This window comes from Onychomys torridus, chromosome 1, assembly GCF_903995425.1.
Source record: "Onychomys torridus chromosome 1, mOncTor1.1, whole genome shotgun sequence".
In the NCBI taxonomy this organism is placed as follows: Eukaryota; Metazoa; Chordata; class Mammalia; order Rodentia; family Cricetidae; genus Onychomys; species Onychomys torridus.
Window position 1 is genome coordinate 96,934,877 of NC_050443.1, and position 19,665 is coordinate 96,954,541.

The 19,665-nt window shown below is 48.0% G+C and overlaps 1 protein-coding gene across 1 annotated transcript in view; it reads left to right on the forward strand.

Moving 5' to 3' along the window:
* The window catches only part of Vps35l (VPS35 endosomal protein sorting factor like), a 107,646-nt gene that overhangs the window by 75,204 nt on the left and 12,777 nt on the right, over nt 1-19,665 (forward strand). The window contains exon 27 of the mRNA XM_036195458.1: nt 12,525-12,664. Coding sequence (XP_036051351.1) covers nt 12,525-12,664 — 140 coding nt within the window. The remainder of the gene's footprint in view (nt 1-12,524; nt 12,665-19,665) is intronic.

Sequence of the window (19,665 nt, forward strand, 5' to 3'; positions counted from 1 at the left end):
GTTGGCCTTTTTGTGCTTCAGGTTATCCATGTACAAAGCAGAGGTGATGGCAGGGTTGCATCTCAATTGAGAATAGATGAAGTCATGCCCTGAGAGCACCAGGCCACTGGCGCCAGGTAGCTGTGGAGTTGGAGTCTGCAAGCACAGTGTGACATGGACAGCACTGTCCTTCAGCGGTTTGGCTGTCTGTCTGTCTGCTCCTTTCTCTCCTCTTCTCCCTTTCCTCTCTCTTCCTCCTCCCATGCCCGTCTCCTTCTCTGTGTCAGGCCCTCTCTATCTCAACAGTCTTGGCTATGCAGCCCTCCCTGGCTGGCCCCAAACTCTTGATCCTTCCGCCTCAGTCTCCAAAGTGCTGGAATTATAGGCGTGCGCCACACCCAAGCCTTAAGATTGACGCAGATTCTCACACGCAAACCTTGAGTCTGTGGGAAAGCCAGTCTCGAGATGAAATGGCTGAGTCGGGCTGCGGATCAGAGACTGTGCACAGTATGAGAGGGCAGGCGAGGCCCAGGGGAGCAAGCAGAGCTGGTTCACTGTCACCTATGACAGTGTCTCTCTTCCTCTCAGAGCTCTCTGCTGTTCTTGTTAGTTTTATTTCTATTTTTAAAATTTCCTTTATTCCTGAGAAGGTCATACAACTATACAGTGAAACATAGTCATATCAACCCTGTTTCTTCCCCCTTCAATCTCTCTGTGCCCCCACAACATGGCCCTCTTCCAATTTCATGTCTTTGTTTTTGATAGCCCAGAGTCCTGTTGGTGCTGCCCATGTGTGTGGGTGTGGGGACACCCACTGGAGCCTGGAAACCCACCCTGTCAGACCAGGAGACAGCATTTCATGTGTGCATGGGTGTAGGGGCACCCTCTGGAGCCTGGAAACCCACCCTGTCAGACCAGGAGACAGCATTTCATGTGTGTGTGGGTGTAGGGGCACCCTCTGGAGCCTGGAAACCCACCCTGTCAGACCAGGAGACAGCATTTCATGTGTGCATGGGTGTAGGGACACCCACTGGAGCCTGGGAAACCCACCCTGTCAGACCAGGAGACAGCACTTTGCAGCGCTCCTCCCAACACAGTGTTTTAACTTTGCATGTTTTAAACCTAGTGTCCTCTTACGTTTTCCTTCTTTATGAATTTGTATTAATTATTCGAGGATTTAGTACAGTGTATTTTGAGTAGATCCACACTCCTCACCCACCACAGACCCACCCCATCACACCCAGCTAACTTTATGTCTCTTGTTTCTTGTTGTTTTATTAAGCCTATCAAGTCCAATTTGTGCTGCCAATATACTCTTGGATTGTGGCCATCCCCTGAGTGTGGTTGACCTACTGCATTACAGTCCCTCCTCCCAAGGCTTGGGGATCCTTGTGGAACAGAGGGCAGCATGAAAGAAATAGTGTAAGTCAGAGGTGATGGATGACACAAGGAAATGGTTTTCCAGACACAACAGGGAAGTTGTACATGTGTGCTCATAGTGTTTGTGACAGCATTCACAACACATACTTGTGCCCAAGCCAGACAAAAACTCATCATAGAGAAGGAGGTGTGAAGTCCCACACCTTGCTGGGGAGCTATTGGCTGGTAGCTGCTGGGAGAGGGTAGGCCAGTGTCTTCCATTATTCCCACCTCCTTTTCATTAGTGTTCCGAGCCTCAGTGGGAGCTGTGGCAATGGGAGTGAGGTAGTGATGGGGATGTCCTGTTTATGGCTGATAACACAGCCTCTCATTCTCAGCACTCTCGCGGGTTCGGCGTCTCTGCATTGACTGCTGCTCACTGCATGAAGGGAGCTTCTCTCACCAAGACTGAGAGCAGCCCTGGGCTGTGGTGTAAACACGAATATTTATAAGGCATTTTGACTGCATGATGGGTTAGGAAAATAACAATAACAGGCTCTACCGTGGGGCCTGTGACTGCCCAATGGGCTTTTAACCACAAATGCTAAAAGTGTGGGTGTGGCAGAAGAACACTTACGCACTGTTATTGGGTGTATAAATGAATGCAGCTACTTGGGAAATAGTCTGGAGGGTTCTCACAAAACTAAAACTAGAACTGCCAAGTGACCCAGCAATAGCACTCTGGACTGTATAGGCTGCTACAGAGGTACTTGCAAATCTATGTTCGCTGTAGCCTTGCGCTGTGGTTTTGATTTAATGGGAAGAGAGAGGATGGTGGGTGGGCTAACTGAAACCCTCTAGTTAGTAAACTAAGTTCAAAATCTAAGGTTTTGTGAAAAAGAATTTCAGTGAAATCACTGCCTGGATGGGCAATACTGTCCCCAGATTTGTATCATTTCCTGAACATTACAGTGCAGAGCATAGGACACCTCTCATGGAGTAACTGTTTAGCAAGGCCCCAAAGGCCTCTAAAATAGCACAGCCTCTGCCATTGCTCTTGGTTGCCCATCCCAACTTCATGGGAAGAGGATTGCTGAAGATACCTCACACTTTGGTGGTAGAGTACAAAAAACCAGTTTCAGACTAACCTGGAAGCTGCTTCTTGGCTGGCTGGCTTCCATAGTGCCAGAGAGTTCTGTGTGGACTGCTGTAGGAGGAAAGACGTCAGTGGTCCTACCCAGCCGTGGACTGTGAACGCTGCAGCACTGATTGCCGAGAAAGATGTGCCCACCGTGCAGTCCTGGCATGACTGTTCTGGGTGACGCGAGGGGCCTGCTCCAGGGAGGAAATTTCATGCTCGGTCTTATAATTCTGGCCTTTTCCTTTTTTCCTCAAAAACTTTTATTGATGAACCCATACAGGCTTCAGCTCTCAGCTATTGCTCTGACCTCTTGGCTTTTAACTCTGCAATTGGATCTGTGTTTCTTATTTAACAAGATGGCTACGTCTACATTTTATTAGTTAAATTTGTTCTTTGACAATTTCATACATGTACATAGTTTATTCTGTTTTCTCCCCCCCCCCCCCCCCCCGCCCTACCCTCTCATATCTCCCTTCTTTTAAATTTGAACTTTTTTCAATGTACTTTTAAAACATTTCTATGCTGGAGCTCAGTTTACATGCTGTGTCTCTGTTAAGCCTTCCTTAGCCCCCATCCACCCCCCCCCCCCCCACCCCCCCGACAGAGGCAAGGTGAGTTTGGTCTTTAAGGCATTCCTTTGATGCTGGCTTTTTCTTCACTGCTTCCTCATCGTTGTTATGGACTGGTGAGCAGGCCATTGCTGCCCACCCTTTCCCCTTCCTCCTCAAGGTCACCAAGCCTACAGGCCTCACTGTCAGTTTGCTGTGGATCAGGACTCCTGGTATTGTCTACAGCACATGTGTTCTGTGGGTGCTTCACAAATGAGTGGGAACTGCATGGTAACAACAGTTGATTATTTTCTCTTTCTTTTTTATTTGTTTGGGGGGAGGGTGGTGAGACAGCGTTTCTCTGTGTAGCCCTGGCTATCCTGGAACTTACTGTGTAGACCAGGCTGGCCTCAAATTCAAAGATCCGCCTGCCTCTGCTTCCCCAGTGCTGAGATTAAAGATATATGCCACCACCACCCAGAAATTCTTTTTTAAATTATGTGTTCATTAAGAGCAGGATCCTAGAATCCCCAGCTAGCCTTATACTCATTTTGTAGTTGGGAGTGAACTTGAACTTCTGATTCTCCTGCCTTCTCACTGATGAGATTATAGGCATAGTCCACCACACCCAGTTCATGGGTACTAGGGATTGACCACCAGACTTTGTGTCTGCCTGGCCATCACTCTACCAACTGAACTATATCCCCAGCCCCAATAGTAGTGATGGAAGTGCCAGGCATAACAGTCCATGCCTATAACCCCAGCCTGTGGGAAGCTGAGGTATGAGGATCCTAGTTCCAGGCTAGCCCATTGTACAGAATAAGCCTCCATTGAGAAGCAAACAGTGAAGCTAAAAGGATGCAAATGTCTCAGTGAGGATGTAAGTAGTAAGCAGAGGCATCTGTGAGGAAGACAGACCCACCAGAGCCTTTGATGGGTGAATTAACTGTATATTTACAGTCAAAGAAAGCGCAGTGGGTCCTAGCATGTGCTTAGACCTCAGGGCACATTGGTTGGAGCTGCCGTGCTGGTCACTGTGAGGAGCCCAGGGAAGCACAGAGCAGGCACTGCTGCCAGGCCCGCTGTTGGGAGCAGGTGGCTTCTGTCACCATGGCGGGTGGCAGCTGAGGAAGCAGCGGGGCATGGCAGTAGGTGGGAAGGCTTTTGCCTTTCCCCTCTCTAGAAGGTGAGAAGCAGCTTTTGAAGGAGAAAATTGGTCCCTGTCACTCACCAGGCTCTCAGCATCTGTATGGAAGGCCACAGTTGTGACCTGTGAGCAAAGCATCATCTGAGTATGGTGGATGTGACTATGTCCCCCAACCTTGAGGCCTCTTTGGTCAGTTGTTATAGCTGGAACAGCTCACACATAGGTGAGCAGTGGCATGAAGCCCGCGTTCACATCTGAACAGACAGACAGACCCTTCTGCCTCAGGAAGTGGTGACCAGGGGTGAGTGACAGCTGCTGCTGGGGCCTCAAGAAGGAGGCCCAGTGGGTCTCTCAACTCCAGCCATGGCTTCCTTCCTCCTGCTGGCATTTCTTGCTCATTTTTTATATGCAAAACATTGTCCTAGAAACAAGAATGCATGGCGAGCCCCTGTGTTAATGAGGGAGAGCCAGTCTGTTGGCTGTCAGGACATAAGGCAGTGTGTGAAAAGTGGCTTTCACCATGTCCATGTGGGGACTCTTAGAGCAGAAAGGAATGAGTTGTCTTCAAAGAGCCAAAAAGCTTCACAAAACAGACGGCATTGGGAACCTGGAAGCGGGGTGGGAGGGGTGGGGGGGTGAGGGGATGGGGGGGGGGGGGGATGGGGGGGTCTGGTTACCCACAATGCACCTGAGGACGTTCTAGAGACTGGAGTGATGGCACAGGAAGGGGCTAGGGGCCAGGAAGCAGGAAGGACAGGCCAACAGGTGAGGAGATGGAGTTGAGAAGATCATTGAGGCCTTACTGTGGAGAGCACGGAACTCCCAACAAACAGGTCATTTTGTTCTGAATGTATGGGTTGCTTGTTTTCATTTTGTAGGTGAAGAGAGTAAAGCTTATGGTTTGCCTGTGGCACCCTGTCATATGACCTCACCTAACATGAGACTCTATAAAGCGCCTAGCTGTTAAAGACAGTCCCTTCTTATCAACACATAATTTGCTTCTGAATCCCAGATGTATATGGTGCTAAAGACCTGTTATTGTAGACTGACCATTTGATACATTTGTGAAAAAGATCTTTGTATGTGTGTATATATGGTATAAGTATACATAGCTGTGTGTGAGTGCAGGTGCCTACATGCCATGGTGCACTTGTGGAGATAGAGGGATGTTCTTGTTTTGAAACACGGTCTTTTGCCAGTTAACATTGGAACATGCTCCCATGCTGGGCTTTCCGTGGGTGCAGGGATATGAACTCAGGTCCTCATGCTGCATGACAAGCACTGTACTCAAGGAGTGTTTCTTCCAGGTCTCTGTGTGTTTTGTTGTTGTTTGTTGTTTGTTTGGTTTGATTGTTTGTTTGTTTTGAGACAGTCTCAAGTAGTCTAGGCTGACCTCAGACTTGCCCGATAGCCAACGTTGACCTTGAGCTCCAGTTCCTCCTGCCTTATCTCCCAAGTGCTGAGTTGCATGCATGAGCTGTGGCTCCATAAACTTATGTAAAAAACAATGAATCATAATTAAGGAGTAGGGAATACTGAATCCCCGGTGCTTAGGGAAAACTAGGCTTGCTATTCATGGACAGATGCACAGCCTCCTGGGCGCCTTGCAGAAGAACAGAAAGTCACTATCCTGACCCACAAATAGGAGGTAATGTGTGAGCTGGGCAGCCTTGGCTCAATGCAGAGCCCTGGGCACTCTGAGATGAGAGGAAGAGAGCAGATGGACACCAGGAACTTTGGTGCTGATGAAATTGGAGATAATTTATACGTCTCCAGTGGACTTCACATTAAATATTGATGTTCAACGTGAACGGAAAGGGCATGTTGCCGAATCCAAGTGGCAAAGTCAAGGTTATATTAAGCTGTCATTGGTAACAATTAAGCCATAATGAATATGCCACTTAATTGTCCCTAGGCATTTGTACTTCTGTAAGGCTTGCTCTCTTTTGGCCTTGTTGAAATGGTGGCCCTTCTGTCTTCAAACTTAACTGCTTTAAGAACAGCTTCTGTTACACAAGCATGGGTTGGCAGTAACAGGACTAAAACCTCGGTGGCCGGCTGACCTCTGAACCATGTGGCCTTGCCAAAGTCACCTGCATGTCTTAGTTGCAACACATCAAGTTTTCAGACTGGGGGTGGGGGCAGTGAGCGCATGCGTTCGTGCGTGCGTGTGCATACATGAATGTGTGTCCTCGCACCTGTGTGTATACCTGCATGTGGACTCAGGTTCAATATCAGGTTTTGTTCCTCAAGAGCCATTACCTTATTTTTTGAGGCAAGGTCTCACTAGCTGAAACTCATGGATTCTGCTAAACAGGATGCAGTGAAGAGCAGTCTTACATGTCTGAGGTTCTAGGTTCAATCCCTAGTACTGCCAAAAAAGAAAGAAAAGATTCTAAAAATATTCTCTGTATCCCCTCACTCCCTTCCTCCAAACACTTGGTCAGGCGGTGGTGGCGCACACCTTTAATCCCAGCACTCGGGAGGCAGAGGCAGAGGCAGGCGGATCTTTGTGAATTTGAGGCCAGCTGGTCTAAAGAGCAAGATCCAGGAAAGGCGCAAAGCTACACAGAGAAACCCTGTCTCCAAAAACCAAAAACCAAAAGCAAAAGCAAAAAAAAACAAAAACAAAAACAAAAACCAAACACAAACAAACAAAAAAACCTTGGTATTAACAGGACACACTTTTTTTTTTCTTGGTTCTTTTCTTCTATATACTATAGGCAGAATTTTTCTGTGTCCTGGCAGCTGCCTGGCAGTTATTCCAAATAACTATTCAGACTTATTATTAATTATAAATGCATAGGCTTGTCTCCAACCAGCTCTTACAACTTAAATTAACTAATTTCTATTCATCTATGTGCTGCCCCAAGGTAGGTATGGGATGAGCCTTTTATGTTTTCTCCTTTTTTGGCGGCGTGGGGGTGGTGGAGGTGGTGGTGGTGGTGGTGGTGGTGGTGGTGGTGGTGGTGGTGGTGTTTGTAGGGAGGACCCGGGATCTTGTGTGTCCCACAATGGCCTCATGCTTGGTATGCAGCCTGAGATGAACCTCTGATCACCTGTCTCCACCTCCTGGGTGCTGAAATTACAGGCATGTGCCAACCACACCTGGTTTACGCAGTGCTGGGGATTGGTGAGTGCTAGGTAAACACTCCACACCCAGCCCCAGGATAACATTCTTTATAAATGAAAATCTGATTCCTCCTTTTATTTGTTCATCTGTGGCTTTTACTAGTCCCAGAGTACGTGCTGTGTGACATCAGCATTAGCCAGGTGCAGCGACTCATACCTGAAATTCCCAGCTACTTTGGAGGCTGAGGCAGGAGGATGGCTTTAGCTTAGGAGTTTGGTTACAGTTGTGTGAACGTGATGAAGACTCTCATCTGTTAGAAATTTTAGATGTTACAGTCTTCTGTTTTTAAAGAGGAGATGTGATGTTGACAGGATTGTTCAAACTCTGAACTGAGGAAAACCTGTTTTCACTTGTGGACTTTTTTTTTTTAATTGAGTTCTGAGACATTTTCTGGATGGGGTGCACCTTCTGGGAACGGAGTAAGAATTTGCCTTGGAACCATGTGTGCCTAACCCTTAAATAACTGAGTTAGAATAGGAACTGGGCGGGGTGAGTGACAGGAGCCAAGGGACAAAACTGCTGCCGCTTTAGTGGGACATAATAATAGGTGCATTCTCTGGGCCACTGGTAACAAACACATAAATAGAAATGGTTCTCCAAGCCATTTGGAGCAGAATGTAGTTCCCACTGCGAAGTGCTTTGCGTATGATCTTCAGGAAGTTTTCTGGGGCAGCAGAGCCACCAGGCATGGGGACAGTGGACTTCTAAAGAGATATCCAGACATGGGGGAGTCCAGGCATCTGCCTATGCTTGGGGGGTTGGGGAGGGGGGTAATGTCAGGGATATTTTTGGTTCTTTTGTCTTTTTTGTTATGGCCAAGTATATATGACATAAAACTTCATTTTAAATAGTCATGTGAGATTTTGTACATATTTAACTTTTTGTTTATTTTCAATAATTTCATACATGTATACAGTGAAATATAATCATGTCCGATGTCCCTATTTCTCCCCTCTAACTTCCCTCCTACTCCCACAATCCCCCTCCCAACCTCAGGCTTTTGTTTGTTTGTTTATTAGTAATCCAAGTCTGGTTGGTGCTATCCATATGTACATGGATGTGGGACATCGAACCTCTCCCAGAAGCTATCAGCTTCCAATAGCCTCTCAGTAAAAGCACAGGCCTGGAGACTCTGCCCGTCTGTGCCGGGATCTTGACTGTGCTGGTCTCATGCAGGTCTTGTGCAGGGAACACAGCTGCTGTGATGTTTTAGTGTGATAGCCGTGTCCTGACCAGAACACAGCACCTCACAGCACCTTTCCCCACTCTCTGGCTCTTACATTCTTTCTGCCACTTCTTCCAAGATGTTCCCTGTGCCTTGGGGCGACGGGGAGGAGGAGGGAGGTGATATAGATGTCTCATTTAGGTAGAGCACTCAGCCCCTGACCAGCTATGTCTGCATTTCTCCACTGACTGTTGCCCACTACAAAAAAAGAAGCTTCTCTGACCAGATAAATAAGGTCTTAGGGCATAAGGTAACTATTTAGAAGGTGATTTGACAGCACAACCATTTAACAATAACAATAGCGGATTCTACCCTAGGCCTATGGCCTTGTGCTTTCGGCCAGGATTATAGTACCAGGCATGAATTCCTTCCTGTGCAACAGGTCTCAAATCCAATTTTATTTTATTTATTTTTAAAGTGTGTGTGTGTGTGTGTGTGTGTGTGTGTGTGTGTGTGTGCCACAGTACACTTGTGGAGGTCAGATGACAACCCTTGAGAATTTTTCTCTCCTTCTACCTTTATGTGGATTTCAGGAATGGAGCTCAGGACATCAGACTTGCACACTAAGTGTTTTTACACACTGAGCCATCTCACTAGCCCAAACATTTATATTTTAAATGTACCCTGCGGTGATATTAAGCACCTTCATAGTGTTGTTCAATAAAATCAGGATCCTTCAGGGGCCGAGCCAGGGATTTCTGGATTCTTGTCACATTATTTAAGAAGGAAATAAGGGAGACAGAGTTTTCTCTGAGGGTGAGGCCCCTGGCAGGCTGACCACCTTCCAATGAAGGTTGAATATCCAAGAGTATATGGGCAGCCCAAACTGTACCTGATGGCTTAAAAAAATAAAGAAGACATAAAGCTGGGTGGGTAGGGAGTGGAGATAGATCCAGGAGAAGTTGGGGAGGGGGTGAATATAATCAAAATGCTTTGTATGAAAGTCCCAAAAACACTAATAAAAATGAAAAAAGATGGAATAACTTTGCATGCAGACCACAAAGCAGCATAAAACTATCTAAAATGATAGTGCAGATTGGAATGGAATACACTGTCAAGATTGACAGGGAGCCACATAAGTGACCCAAGTTATTATTTATTGCCTCTTTTTAGGGGGTTTAAAAGGAGGAGTTTGGTTGCTGAGGAACATAGTTTGGGTGGGTCTCTGTTTTGATTGACAGATTATGTTATATAACCATTCTCTACTGCATATCCACGATGCACCCGATTTTAATCTTTTGCATGCCCAGTTATGCATAGGCATAGGCTGGTAAATGGGATTTCCCATGAAAGTTGACTTTGAGGACACGGTTTGCATTATAAGAACATAGTACTTGTTGCATGTGTACTTAAAACTAGTTCAGGGCTGGAGAGATGGCTCAGAGGTTAAGAGCACTGGCTGTTCTTCCTAAAGGTCCTGAGTTCAATTCCCAGCAACCACATGGTGGCTCACAACCATCTGTAATGAGATCTGGGGCCCTCTTCTGGTATGCAGGCATACATGCAGGCAGAACACTGTATAGATAAATAGATAAATCTTTAAAAAAAAAAAAAACTAGTTCAAGCTAGATCAGCCTTCCTACTCCCAGCTGGACACACCTAGAGTGAGACTGGGCAACTCTCCCTGAGTCTTTAGTGGGGAGAAACTGCATTAGTCAGAGTAAGGTTTATATGTATGCAGGTGGGGGCTTGAGGCCGCACCTGGCTGCTGCTGGGTACATTGTTCAGAGGGGTGTGTGTGTGTGTGTGTGTGTGTGTGTGTGTGTGTGTGTGCACGCGTGCACGCGCGTGCATAGTACATGCAGATAATGCAGATAAAGGCCTCCGGCTGCCAGGTGCATTATTAGAAGAGGGGCTGGCTTGTGCATAGGCCAAACCAAATGGAGCCCCAGGTAGCTAAGCTGTTCCCTCCTGTCCTTGCCTGTCTCAGGATGGGGTTGCTGGGAGAAATAATACACCCCACTCTAGCATAATGGAAGAAAAGATCTACCTTTCTCTGAAGGAGAGTAGAGTTTCCTTTTAGAGACCTAGAAGGTGAAGTGAGATGAATTCAGAAGTGCCTTCCTTTTTACTTTCCCATGTTTATTACCTCTTTCTCGGCTGCTCCCTTCATTCTAGACCGGAGCACTGAGCAGGCTCCTGTGCAGTAGTGCTTGTTAGCGCCTAGATCCCTTGGCCGCTTTTATGACATCAGCTCTTGCTCTCCCTTTCCCTCCCAGTATGGCCCTAGCACCCACTGGAGTGCCCTGGGCTGCTGCAGCTGCTGTTATACTAACTTTGATTAGGGGGTGCAGAGAGGCAGACAGCTGGGGATGTGGGAGCCAGCCTGGCAGGGAAGCTTCCAGAGCTCAGCACACATCACAGGAAGCTCCATGGTGAGCGCCTCCATGGTGTGTTGTGTTTCCTTGAAGAAAGAAGATAAGTTACAGGCCCTCTCAAGTTCCAGCACACGCTTTTCTTGTTAACCATGAGCCTTTGTTCCTTAGGGAGCCAACATCTGCCAGCGAGCTGGCCCCTCAGGCGTGCAGTTGGGGTTGCTGCTTTTAACCCGGGGTTTTGAGCCCTGCTGCAGCATTCTTGCGTGTCATTGGAAGTCATTTTCTGGTGGAAAATGAACTGGTCCATGAACACATTTGATGTTGCTGAGCAGTAGAAGGGTTTATGTCTCAGGCCGGTGCTTTGCCTTGAGGCCTTTTCTCATGGTCAGTACTTTGGCAGGTCTACAAAGAAGTTCCCTCTCCACCTTCCCCAGGGATCCTGTCCTCTGGCTCTCTCCTCTTTCCTCCTCCCTTTCTCCCATCTTTGGAAGTCCTTTTGTTTTACAGATAAATATCTCTATTTTTCAAGTAATTCAAATAATTATCTGGAAATGTTACTTGGTTAGGAGTCTCTAGGGCGCTGTGTGCTTGCATGTGTGTGTACACATGATCATGTGTGCATACATGCACTCTCGTACATGTGTGTATGTAGGCATGCATAATTCATTCCTTCAGACAACTCAGTGTGTGTTGGCTTTTTTTTTTTTTTTTTTAAGCACCATATTCCTGTGCAGCCCAAGCTGTCCTAGCTAAACCTCACAGTCCTGGCTCACCCTCTTGAGTATGACAGGTTTGTGCCACAGGACCTGGCCTCCTGCCTCACCCTCTTGAGCACAGTGTTGCAGGTTTGTGCCACAGTGCCTAGCTCAGTGGTTGTTTTCTGTGTGCTGAAGAGACCAGGCTCTGAGCCAAAGCTCTGCCAGCCACCCTAGAACCTTCCACCTACACAGGAGTAAAATGAACCCTTCCTCATTTCACACCCTAGTTCCCATCTTTGAAGTGGCCCTGGTGACAACCCTCCCATACCTGCAGACATAAGGATTCATTGATCCAAACCAGGCTACCCAGCTCAGGTGACTAATGTGTGTGTGTGTATGTGTGTGTTGTGTACATGTTCGTGTGGGTGTGTGCACATGTGTGTGCATATGCACTTACTTAGGAGCATGTGTGTGGAGCCCAGAAGTTGATGTCAAGTATCTTGCTTCACCACTCTTTACCTTACGTTTTGAGGCAGGGACTCTCAGTGGACCTGGAGCTCCTTGATTGGCTGGCGCCCCAGGGATCCTCCTAGGTTTGCTTTCCTGGTGCAGGGATTACAGGCACACCCTGCAGCACTCAGCCTTTGTGTGGGTGCGGGCATCCCAACTCAAGCCCTCGTGCATCAGCACTTCACTGATTTAGTTGTCCTGCAGCCCTTTCCTAGACTGTCTATAAAAGTCTCCCCTCTCCTTTAGTCCTTCAAGGCTGTCAGCTACAGGGTTTCCTGGTTGCTATAGTAACAGCAGTGCCTCATCTATGGTGGTTTGAAGAACCGTCAGCTGGACATACTGGCTAAACTGAACCCTCCAGGTTGCCTGACTTCTGTGCCTCTCTCAGACCGACCCCAGGCCAGTCGAAGGAAGAGCCCAGCCTTGAACTTTTCACAGTGCTCATCCTCTGACTTTTCTCTTGCAGCTGATGCTTTTTTCAAAGCTGCCATTGGCCTCGTTCCAGAAGTCCCAAAGATGATAAGCATCGATGGGAAGCTGCGGCCGTCGGAGCCTTTCCTCCTGGAGTTCCTCTGTAATTTCTTCTCTACTTTACTGATTGTGCCGGTATGTTGCCCAGGGGCCACGGGGGTCTGTTTTCACCCTGCCTTAGTATCCTGAAGGTGTAAGGCTCTGTTGACTGGCTCTGTCACTGTCAGTGTGGGCTGCTGTGACAGAGTGCTTGAAGCTGAGCCGCTTCAGGAGCAAATGTGTGTTTCTCACGGATCTGAGGCTGAGAGTCAGAGGTCAGAGGCCAGCTTGGCTCTGCCAAGGGTCCTGTACCCTCAGACAGCCCTCTTCTAGAGGTGAGACATGATCACATGGCAGAAAGTAAGAGCCAGGGTTGCTGTCTGGCCCTTTGGGTTATTGATCTTCTGGGTAAATCTTCTGGTAATTGTTACTTCTTTCAGGCCCCATGTGTATTGGGCAGGGTTCTCCGGACCAAAAGAATGGATATGGACTACAAAGGGGATTTATTAGATGTGCTTGCACATATGAGTGCCCTGAAGAGACTGAGAACCTAGTAGCTGCTAGGCCCACAAAGCTGGATTCCTCAGATGCCCCCTAGTCTGGCACTAGAGACCTCGAAGAGCCTACTCTTCTCTACATTGGTAGGCTCAGGAAGCCGAGTTCTGATGCACTCACAGCAGAAGGCACATCTCTGTTATCTTTCCTGGAAATCCCCTTACAGACCAGGCATCTCTTTTTAAAAATATTTTATTCTTATTTTATTTATGTGAATGTTTGCCAGCATGTGTCTGTGTACCACATGTGTACCTGGTGCCCACAGAGGCCAGGAGAAGGTATCAGATCCCCTGGAACTAGAATTGTAGACAGTTGTGACCACCGTATGGGTCCTCTGAAAGAGCACCTAGTGCTCTTAACCACTGAGCCAGCTCTCCATTCCCAAACAAGTGTGTCTTTTGGCTGATTCAAGGTCCAAATCAAGTTAACAACCAAACTTAATTAACCATTGCAACCATTGCAGCATCTAATTGGGGTTGGGGCTTCAGCTTGTGTCTCTGGGGGGTGGGGTCGGGCATTGTACTCTGCACTGCCAGAGCAAGGGCTCCGTTGCCTTGGACCATGATGGCAGGAGTGGAAGGAGCCAGCTCTTCCTCCTTCTGGCTCTGCAGGTCCAGCAGTTACTTATGTGTGTGTCCTATCCATGAAATGAGTATGGTCTTTGCGCCAGCTCCATGTTATTTGAGGATTGAGTGAAGGCACAGAATGTAGCCACATAGTGGCTCTTGGGTGGCAGGTTTCTTTGGAACAGTAAACCGTAGAAACTGGGCTCCTTGTAGCTCTGGGAGATAGATGAGCCGTCATTCTTAGGTAGAAGGAACTGGGGCCCTTTGGGAGATCCTGCAGTAGGAATTCCCCATAGCTGGGGTTCTCCGCCCCCCATCTTTCACTTGGAGCCCACCTGCTTCTTGACATGAGTTTAGATGAAGAAAACAAAATGACATCTTTGTTTTCCCAAGTGTCTGGTACATTTGCCTCTCACCTGATTGTGAGCTGCGGGGCAGAGAGCCTCAGCGGCCCTGGCAATAGCTGGGGCTTGTCGCCAAGAGTCATGAGCAGGCAATAGGATAGAATAGAATATTCTGTGGTTACAGCTCAAAAGCTCTTTCTTTTTCTGTTCTGTTTTGTTCTCTCACCACCTCCCCCTTCCCCACAAAGCACCATGGTAACGCCCCCACAAAGAGTGCATAGGTTTTGACCAAAGCTTTGGGAAAGTAGCCACACAACTGCATTGGTGTGCTCAAGTTCCCTTGAAGCCTTGGGCATCTTATTTGCTGGTTTACAAATAACAGCCCCGGGAATCCATAGGCTTTGCCTGGCTGCCGCAGGGAAGAGGCACAAAATAGGACCAGTCAGCTGGTGTGGCGGCATTCCCCTGTACTCTCAGCACTTGGAAGCCTGGGCAGGGAGATTTTGAGTGTCAGGCCATACCCTATCTCAGAACCTCAGGAAAAACAAAAACAAAAACTGCAAGCCAGATATCAAAACAGTATACCCCCAAACTCCTCCTTTAGATGACAGCACTTCAGGGGTACCTTGTTAAACAGACTTCCCTGGAGTTCACCCTTGGAGCATCTCTCTCAGTCAATTGAAACTGGCTCTCTGGAGGTCCCCACCCTGAGTGGATCAGGAGGGACGCTCCCAGGACCAGCCTTGGAGAAAAGTCGAGTTTGGGCTCTGCAGGTGACTCAGCACTTGTTGGGTTCCAGGTCTCTTTGGGGGTGATGAAACATTCTTTAGTCGATTGTGATGACAGCCACAGTCACTGAACTGTGTGTCCTGAATGGGTGTATTGTTCCCTGTGTGGATTGTGTATCCCCATCAAGCTGAGAAAACAAAAAAATTACTCAGCAGTGGCCTCTGTCTGTTCAGGTTCCAAGTTCTCAGAGGGGAATCTGGAGGCCCAACCCAGACCTGCTCTGGGCGGGGCTTTTGTTGTCTTTCAGAGGTAGGCAGCAGCCTGGTGCTGAGGGTCACGTGGCAGAGCTGCAGGGGCTCCTGGAGTCCCTTGCCTGGACGCTGTCTGTGTGACTTGGTTATTCGTCATGGAAGTGGACCAGAGGAGAAACCCAAGTTCCCAGTGAAGCCGTAGATGTTGTTTGTCTCTTGGTGGTGAATTGGAGGGCTTTACCACTTGCACATAGGCTTCCCATGTGCTCAAGGTGGCTGGAGTCTCTCTGAAAAGTCTTCTCCTCAGAGTCACAAACTTGGGTTCAGTCCTGACCCCGTGACCTTATAGCTCTGGGGCCTAGGAGATGGTTTTTAAATTCCTCCAAGTCTCACCTGTCATCTTTCAAACTTGTCATCGAAATGCCTCCCTTGCAGGACTGCTGTGTGGGTTGAATGAACTCATAGCTCTGAAAGAATGTCGTAAACCAGAGCCTCCTTCCCTGGGGTTACAAGCTGGTGACCAGAGGGTGGACTCCAGCCTGCAGTCACACTTGCTTCCCAGGAGACAATGGACAACACTTGGAATGAGTTTTCCACATTGAAAAATTGGTCCGTTGTTAAAGCAAACACAGGTTTGCGGTTCCCCTGGAAGAATCAGCTCCTGCATTCCGGCTGGTATTCCATGACCTGTTCAGGTAGCTATAGTTGGAGAGCAGCCGCCCCAAGCACACGGGGTGTGCATCTTCCCCAGCTCCCCTGGGCATCAGTAGACACATTTCAAAACTCATTCCAGACGCTAGCCTGGCACACAGGTATCAAGAGAGCACCTTCTGCTCTGAGTAGGACTTTGATGCTTTTTCTGGTATCAAAGACTGCACTTTGGTGGGATCCAATCATAGTCATGAAATGAAGAGAAACTGCAGTTGGAGGGTGGGGGCATGCATCTGGAGGTCAGAGGTCAACATCAGTATCTTCCTTGTTTCTCTACTTCAGTTCTTGGGACAAGGTCTCTCAGTAAACCTGAAACTCACCAATTAGGATAGAATGGTTGACCAGTAAGCCCAAATCTGCCTTTCTTCCCCAGCACTGTGGGGGCAGATGGGTACCTATCTGCCCCTGGCTTTTTAGTGGCTGTTGGTGATGTAACTCAGCACCTCATGCTTGCATAGCATACCTATACTGAGCTATTTTGACCCCAGGAACATGCATTTATTGGGTGCCACACCAAAGCCCTTCACCAGTACTTATACAGCCCCTGAGAATCCTCCCTGAACCCTGTCAAGTAGGAATCCATGAATCTGTTTCACTTACAGACACCTAGAACTGAAAAGACTGTGTCTGGGGCTGTGTAGGTAGTTGGTAACAGAGCTGGATTTTGAACCTGGATTCGTTTCCCCTAGAGTCCTTCACACATGAAGTCTGTCATAGGGTTTCTTTGCTCAGGGCCATCAGGTTAGCAGCTCTTCATCCCTCCTCAGGAGAGATGGCATCATTGGGACAGAAGCACCTCGTACCTTATTTCACGTTCTGTTTTCAGTTGCCAGTATCCAACCTCTGTCAAAACATATTGAATAGAAAGCTCCAGAAACTCATACATTTTCAACTGTGTGCCCTTTTGCACAGTGTGATGAGATATCACCCCATCTGGGATGTGAGTCTTCATTTGTGCAGTGGGTCCACCCCATGTGTGCTACCTGCTGTATCCGGCTCAGGTCGCTTGCCAGTCCGTGAGTGTACTGCTTTTGCCTCAGTGCCCAGAGCACAGGAAAAGTGATGCTTCTGTTCGGATCTGCCAAAGGGAAACTGTAGCTGGAGTTTTCTCCAGTCCTGCCTGGCCCTTGGTCAGGACAAATCTCTTTTACCCGCCAGTCCCACAGCTGCTCAGACACAACTGAGTAAACACACAGAGACTTTTATTGCTTACAAACTGTATGGCTGTGGCAGGCTTCTTGTTATCTAGTTCTTATATCTTAAATTAACCCATTTCTATTAATCTATACCTTCCACGTGGCTTGTGGCTTACCAGTATCTTACATGTACTTGTGGCGGCAGCTGGCAGCAACTCCTGACTCAGCCTTCCTGTTCCCAGAATTCTCTTCTCTGCTTGTCCTGCCTATACTTCCTGCCTGGCTACTGGCCAATCAGTGTTTTATTTATACAGAGCGCTATCCACAGCAGAAAACTCTGGAGGGGGTCCTTTTTATGAAAAGGTAGAAGTTCTCAACTTCATTAGAAAAGAAAAGCATCTTATCTTTTATTACAGTGTGCTGTTAAATTTATTCCGACTTATGGTGAGTCATTGTTAGTCTCTTACTGTGAAGGTTACATTTAATTGTCAACTTGACACAATCTAGAATCATCCAGAAGGGATTGTCTAGATCAAATTGGCCTGTGGACATGTCTTGGGGGATTAATTACCTTAGTCAAGGTGGGAAGATCCAACCACTGTGCAGCACCATTTCTATATGTAGCAAAAGATCCTGGACTTGGAAGAGTGGAGAGCCTGGGCTCTCTGCTCTTGGCAGCTGCTTCACGTTCCTGCTGCCTTGACGTCCCCACAGTGATGTGCTAGACTTGTAGCCAAAAATCCCGTTATCCCTGAAGTTACTCTTGTCAGGGCGTTTCTGTGGCAGCAACAGGAAAGGAATTACAGTGTCTACATTAAACTTTCTCATGGGTGTGTATGTGGAAGGAAAAGTAGTATCTCTGGGGTTAGGTACTTGTGTGGTTTCTGGCATGACTGGAGTCTAGCCTCTGAGGATTAAGAGGGACTTTTGAACCGATTGACTCTTAAGGTGAGCAGGGAAGTTCCATCTGAGTAGCAGTGGCCAAGAGGTGGTCAGATGAGTCACACCTGAGCTAGGACACCATACTTGGATTTTGCGTGAAAACAACCCCCCTCTCGTTTACCTTGTTCAGATTGGTTACCTTTCATGTCACAGGTTTGTGTGAGTGTGTGGGTGGGGGGGTGGCTTTTATTGTTTTAGAGTTTTGTTTCACTGTGGAAACAACATGTAACAGAAGCTCTACTCCTAAACAGGCTTTCATAGGGACTGTACAGAGTCACTGACCTTACAAAAAATGGTGTCCAGGAGATCTGGGGAGTGTTTTATTTGCTTCACTGGAAATTCATGCCTTTTTGTGGTTTTTAGACATAGTGGGGATAAAGGAGTCACCAAGGAGGATTTCAGGTCACTGCTGGTTGGCTTTGTGGATATGGTGGGAGGTTCCACCTGAAAAGCAAAGGCCAGAATGAGTTCCCGGATGATTAGAGAAGCCCCACCCCAGAAGGTACGGTTTCAGCTGAGATTAGAAGGAAAATGAGCACTTGGTGCTAGGGAGAGGAGGGAGGCAGAGAGGGTGTCATGGCAGGGGGAGCACAGTGTGAGTGAAGGCCTGAGGTAGGATGGGGGTGCTGTGCACACAGAGGGCCTGGAAGAGACCACTGGGACTCATGAGGCTGTGCAAAAGCTGCCTGGGAAGTGAGGAGACACTGGCACCTGTGCTGCCAGCCTCAAATCTGCTAGGAGTCTGTCTCTCCTCTGTCTCTCCTTCCCACCCCAGGGGCCCTTCCTTCCTGCTCTGCTCCCAGCCCATTGGTGATCTGGCTCCTTTGTACCCAGCTCTTACTGTTCATTTGATCATATGCTCCTCTTCTGATGGATCAGCCAACAGTTCATAAACATGCACTCAAAACATTGAACCAAAGTGGACAGTGGACACAGAGAGGTGAAAGGTCATCAGTCAGTGAGTGACCCTGCCAGGACTCAGAGATGTGCTGCTGCCTCCAGCTCAGCCTCCCCAAGAAGTCCAGCAATCACTTCTCAACTATTCCTTCTCCCAGGGAGTGTGATGAAGTGGGGATTCCTGAGAGCAGGGACTTCAGAGGGACAATGTCAGGCCTTTTATTGGATCAGCGAAAGGAAGGACTCACTTCCTTCTGGCTCCCTCATAGAAACTACCTCATTGGCATTGAGTTGCCCCATCTAGGAGGGAACCTAGCCAAGGATACCAGGGATCTTCCCACTGGAATATCATCTCAACCTAATACCTTTTTCTTCTCCTAAAAATGCACAGCCTGGGGGGAGATGGCTCAGTGGATAATAGCTCTTGCTTAGCAAGCATGAGGACCTAAACTTGATTTCCCAGCACCCATGTAAAAGAGCAGACATGGCTGTGTATGCCTATAATCCCAGATTGGGGAGTGGAGACAGGTTCTCTGGCCCACCAGCCGAGCCCAAACAGGCAACTTTTAGAGAGCCAATCTTAAGGCAGTATAAGTCAGAGAACAATATAAAAGGCACCCATCCTGCTCTGGCCTCTGCATGCCCAAGTACGGGCGTGCACACCTGCACACCCTCATGTATGCCTTGGAACATGTACAGACACACGGATATGTGGTGGGGGAAGGAGAAAAAATAATTAAAAATCCGTGTGTGGATTGGGGTTTCATTTACGTTTGTAGAGTGCTTGCTTAGCATGCATGAAGCCCTGGATTCAGTTGCCTGTGCTGCATAAAACCAGGTGGTACACGCCTGTAATCTGGGAAGTGAGGCCGGAGGATCAAGAGTTCAAGGTCCTCCTCTGCTTTATAGTGAATTCAAAACCATGAAACCCTGTCTCAGAAAGGGGCAGGGGGCTGAAGGGCAGAG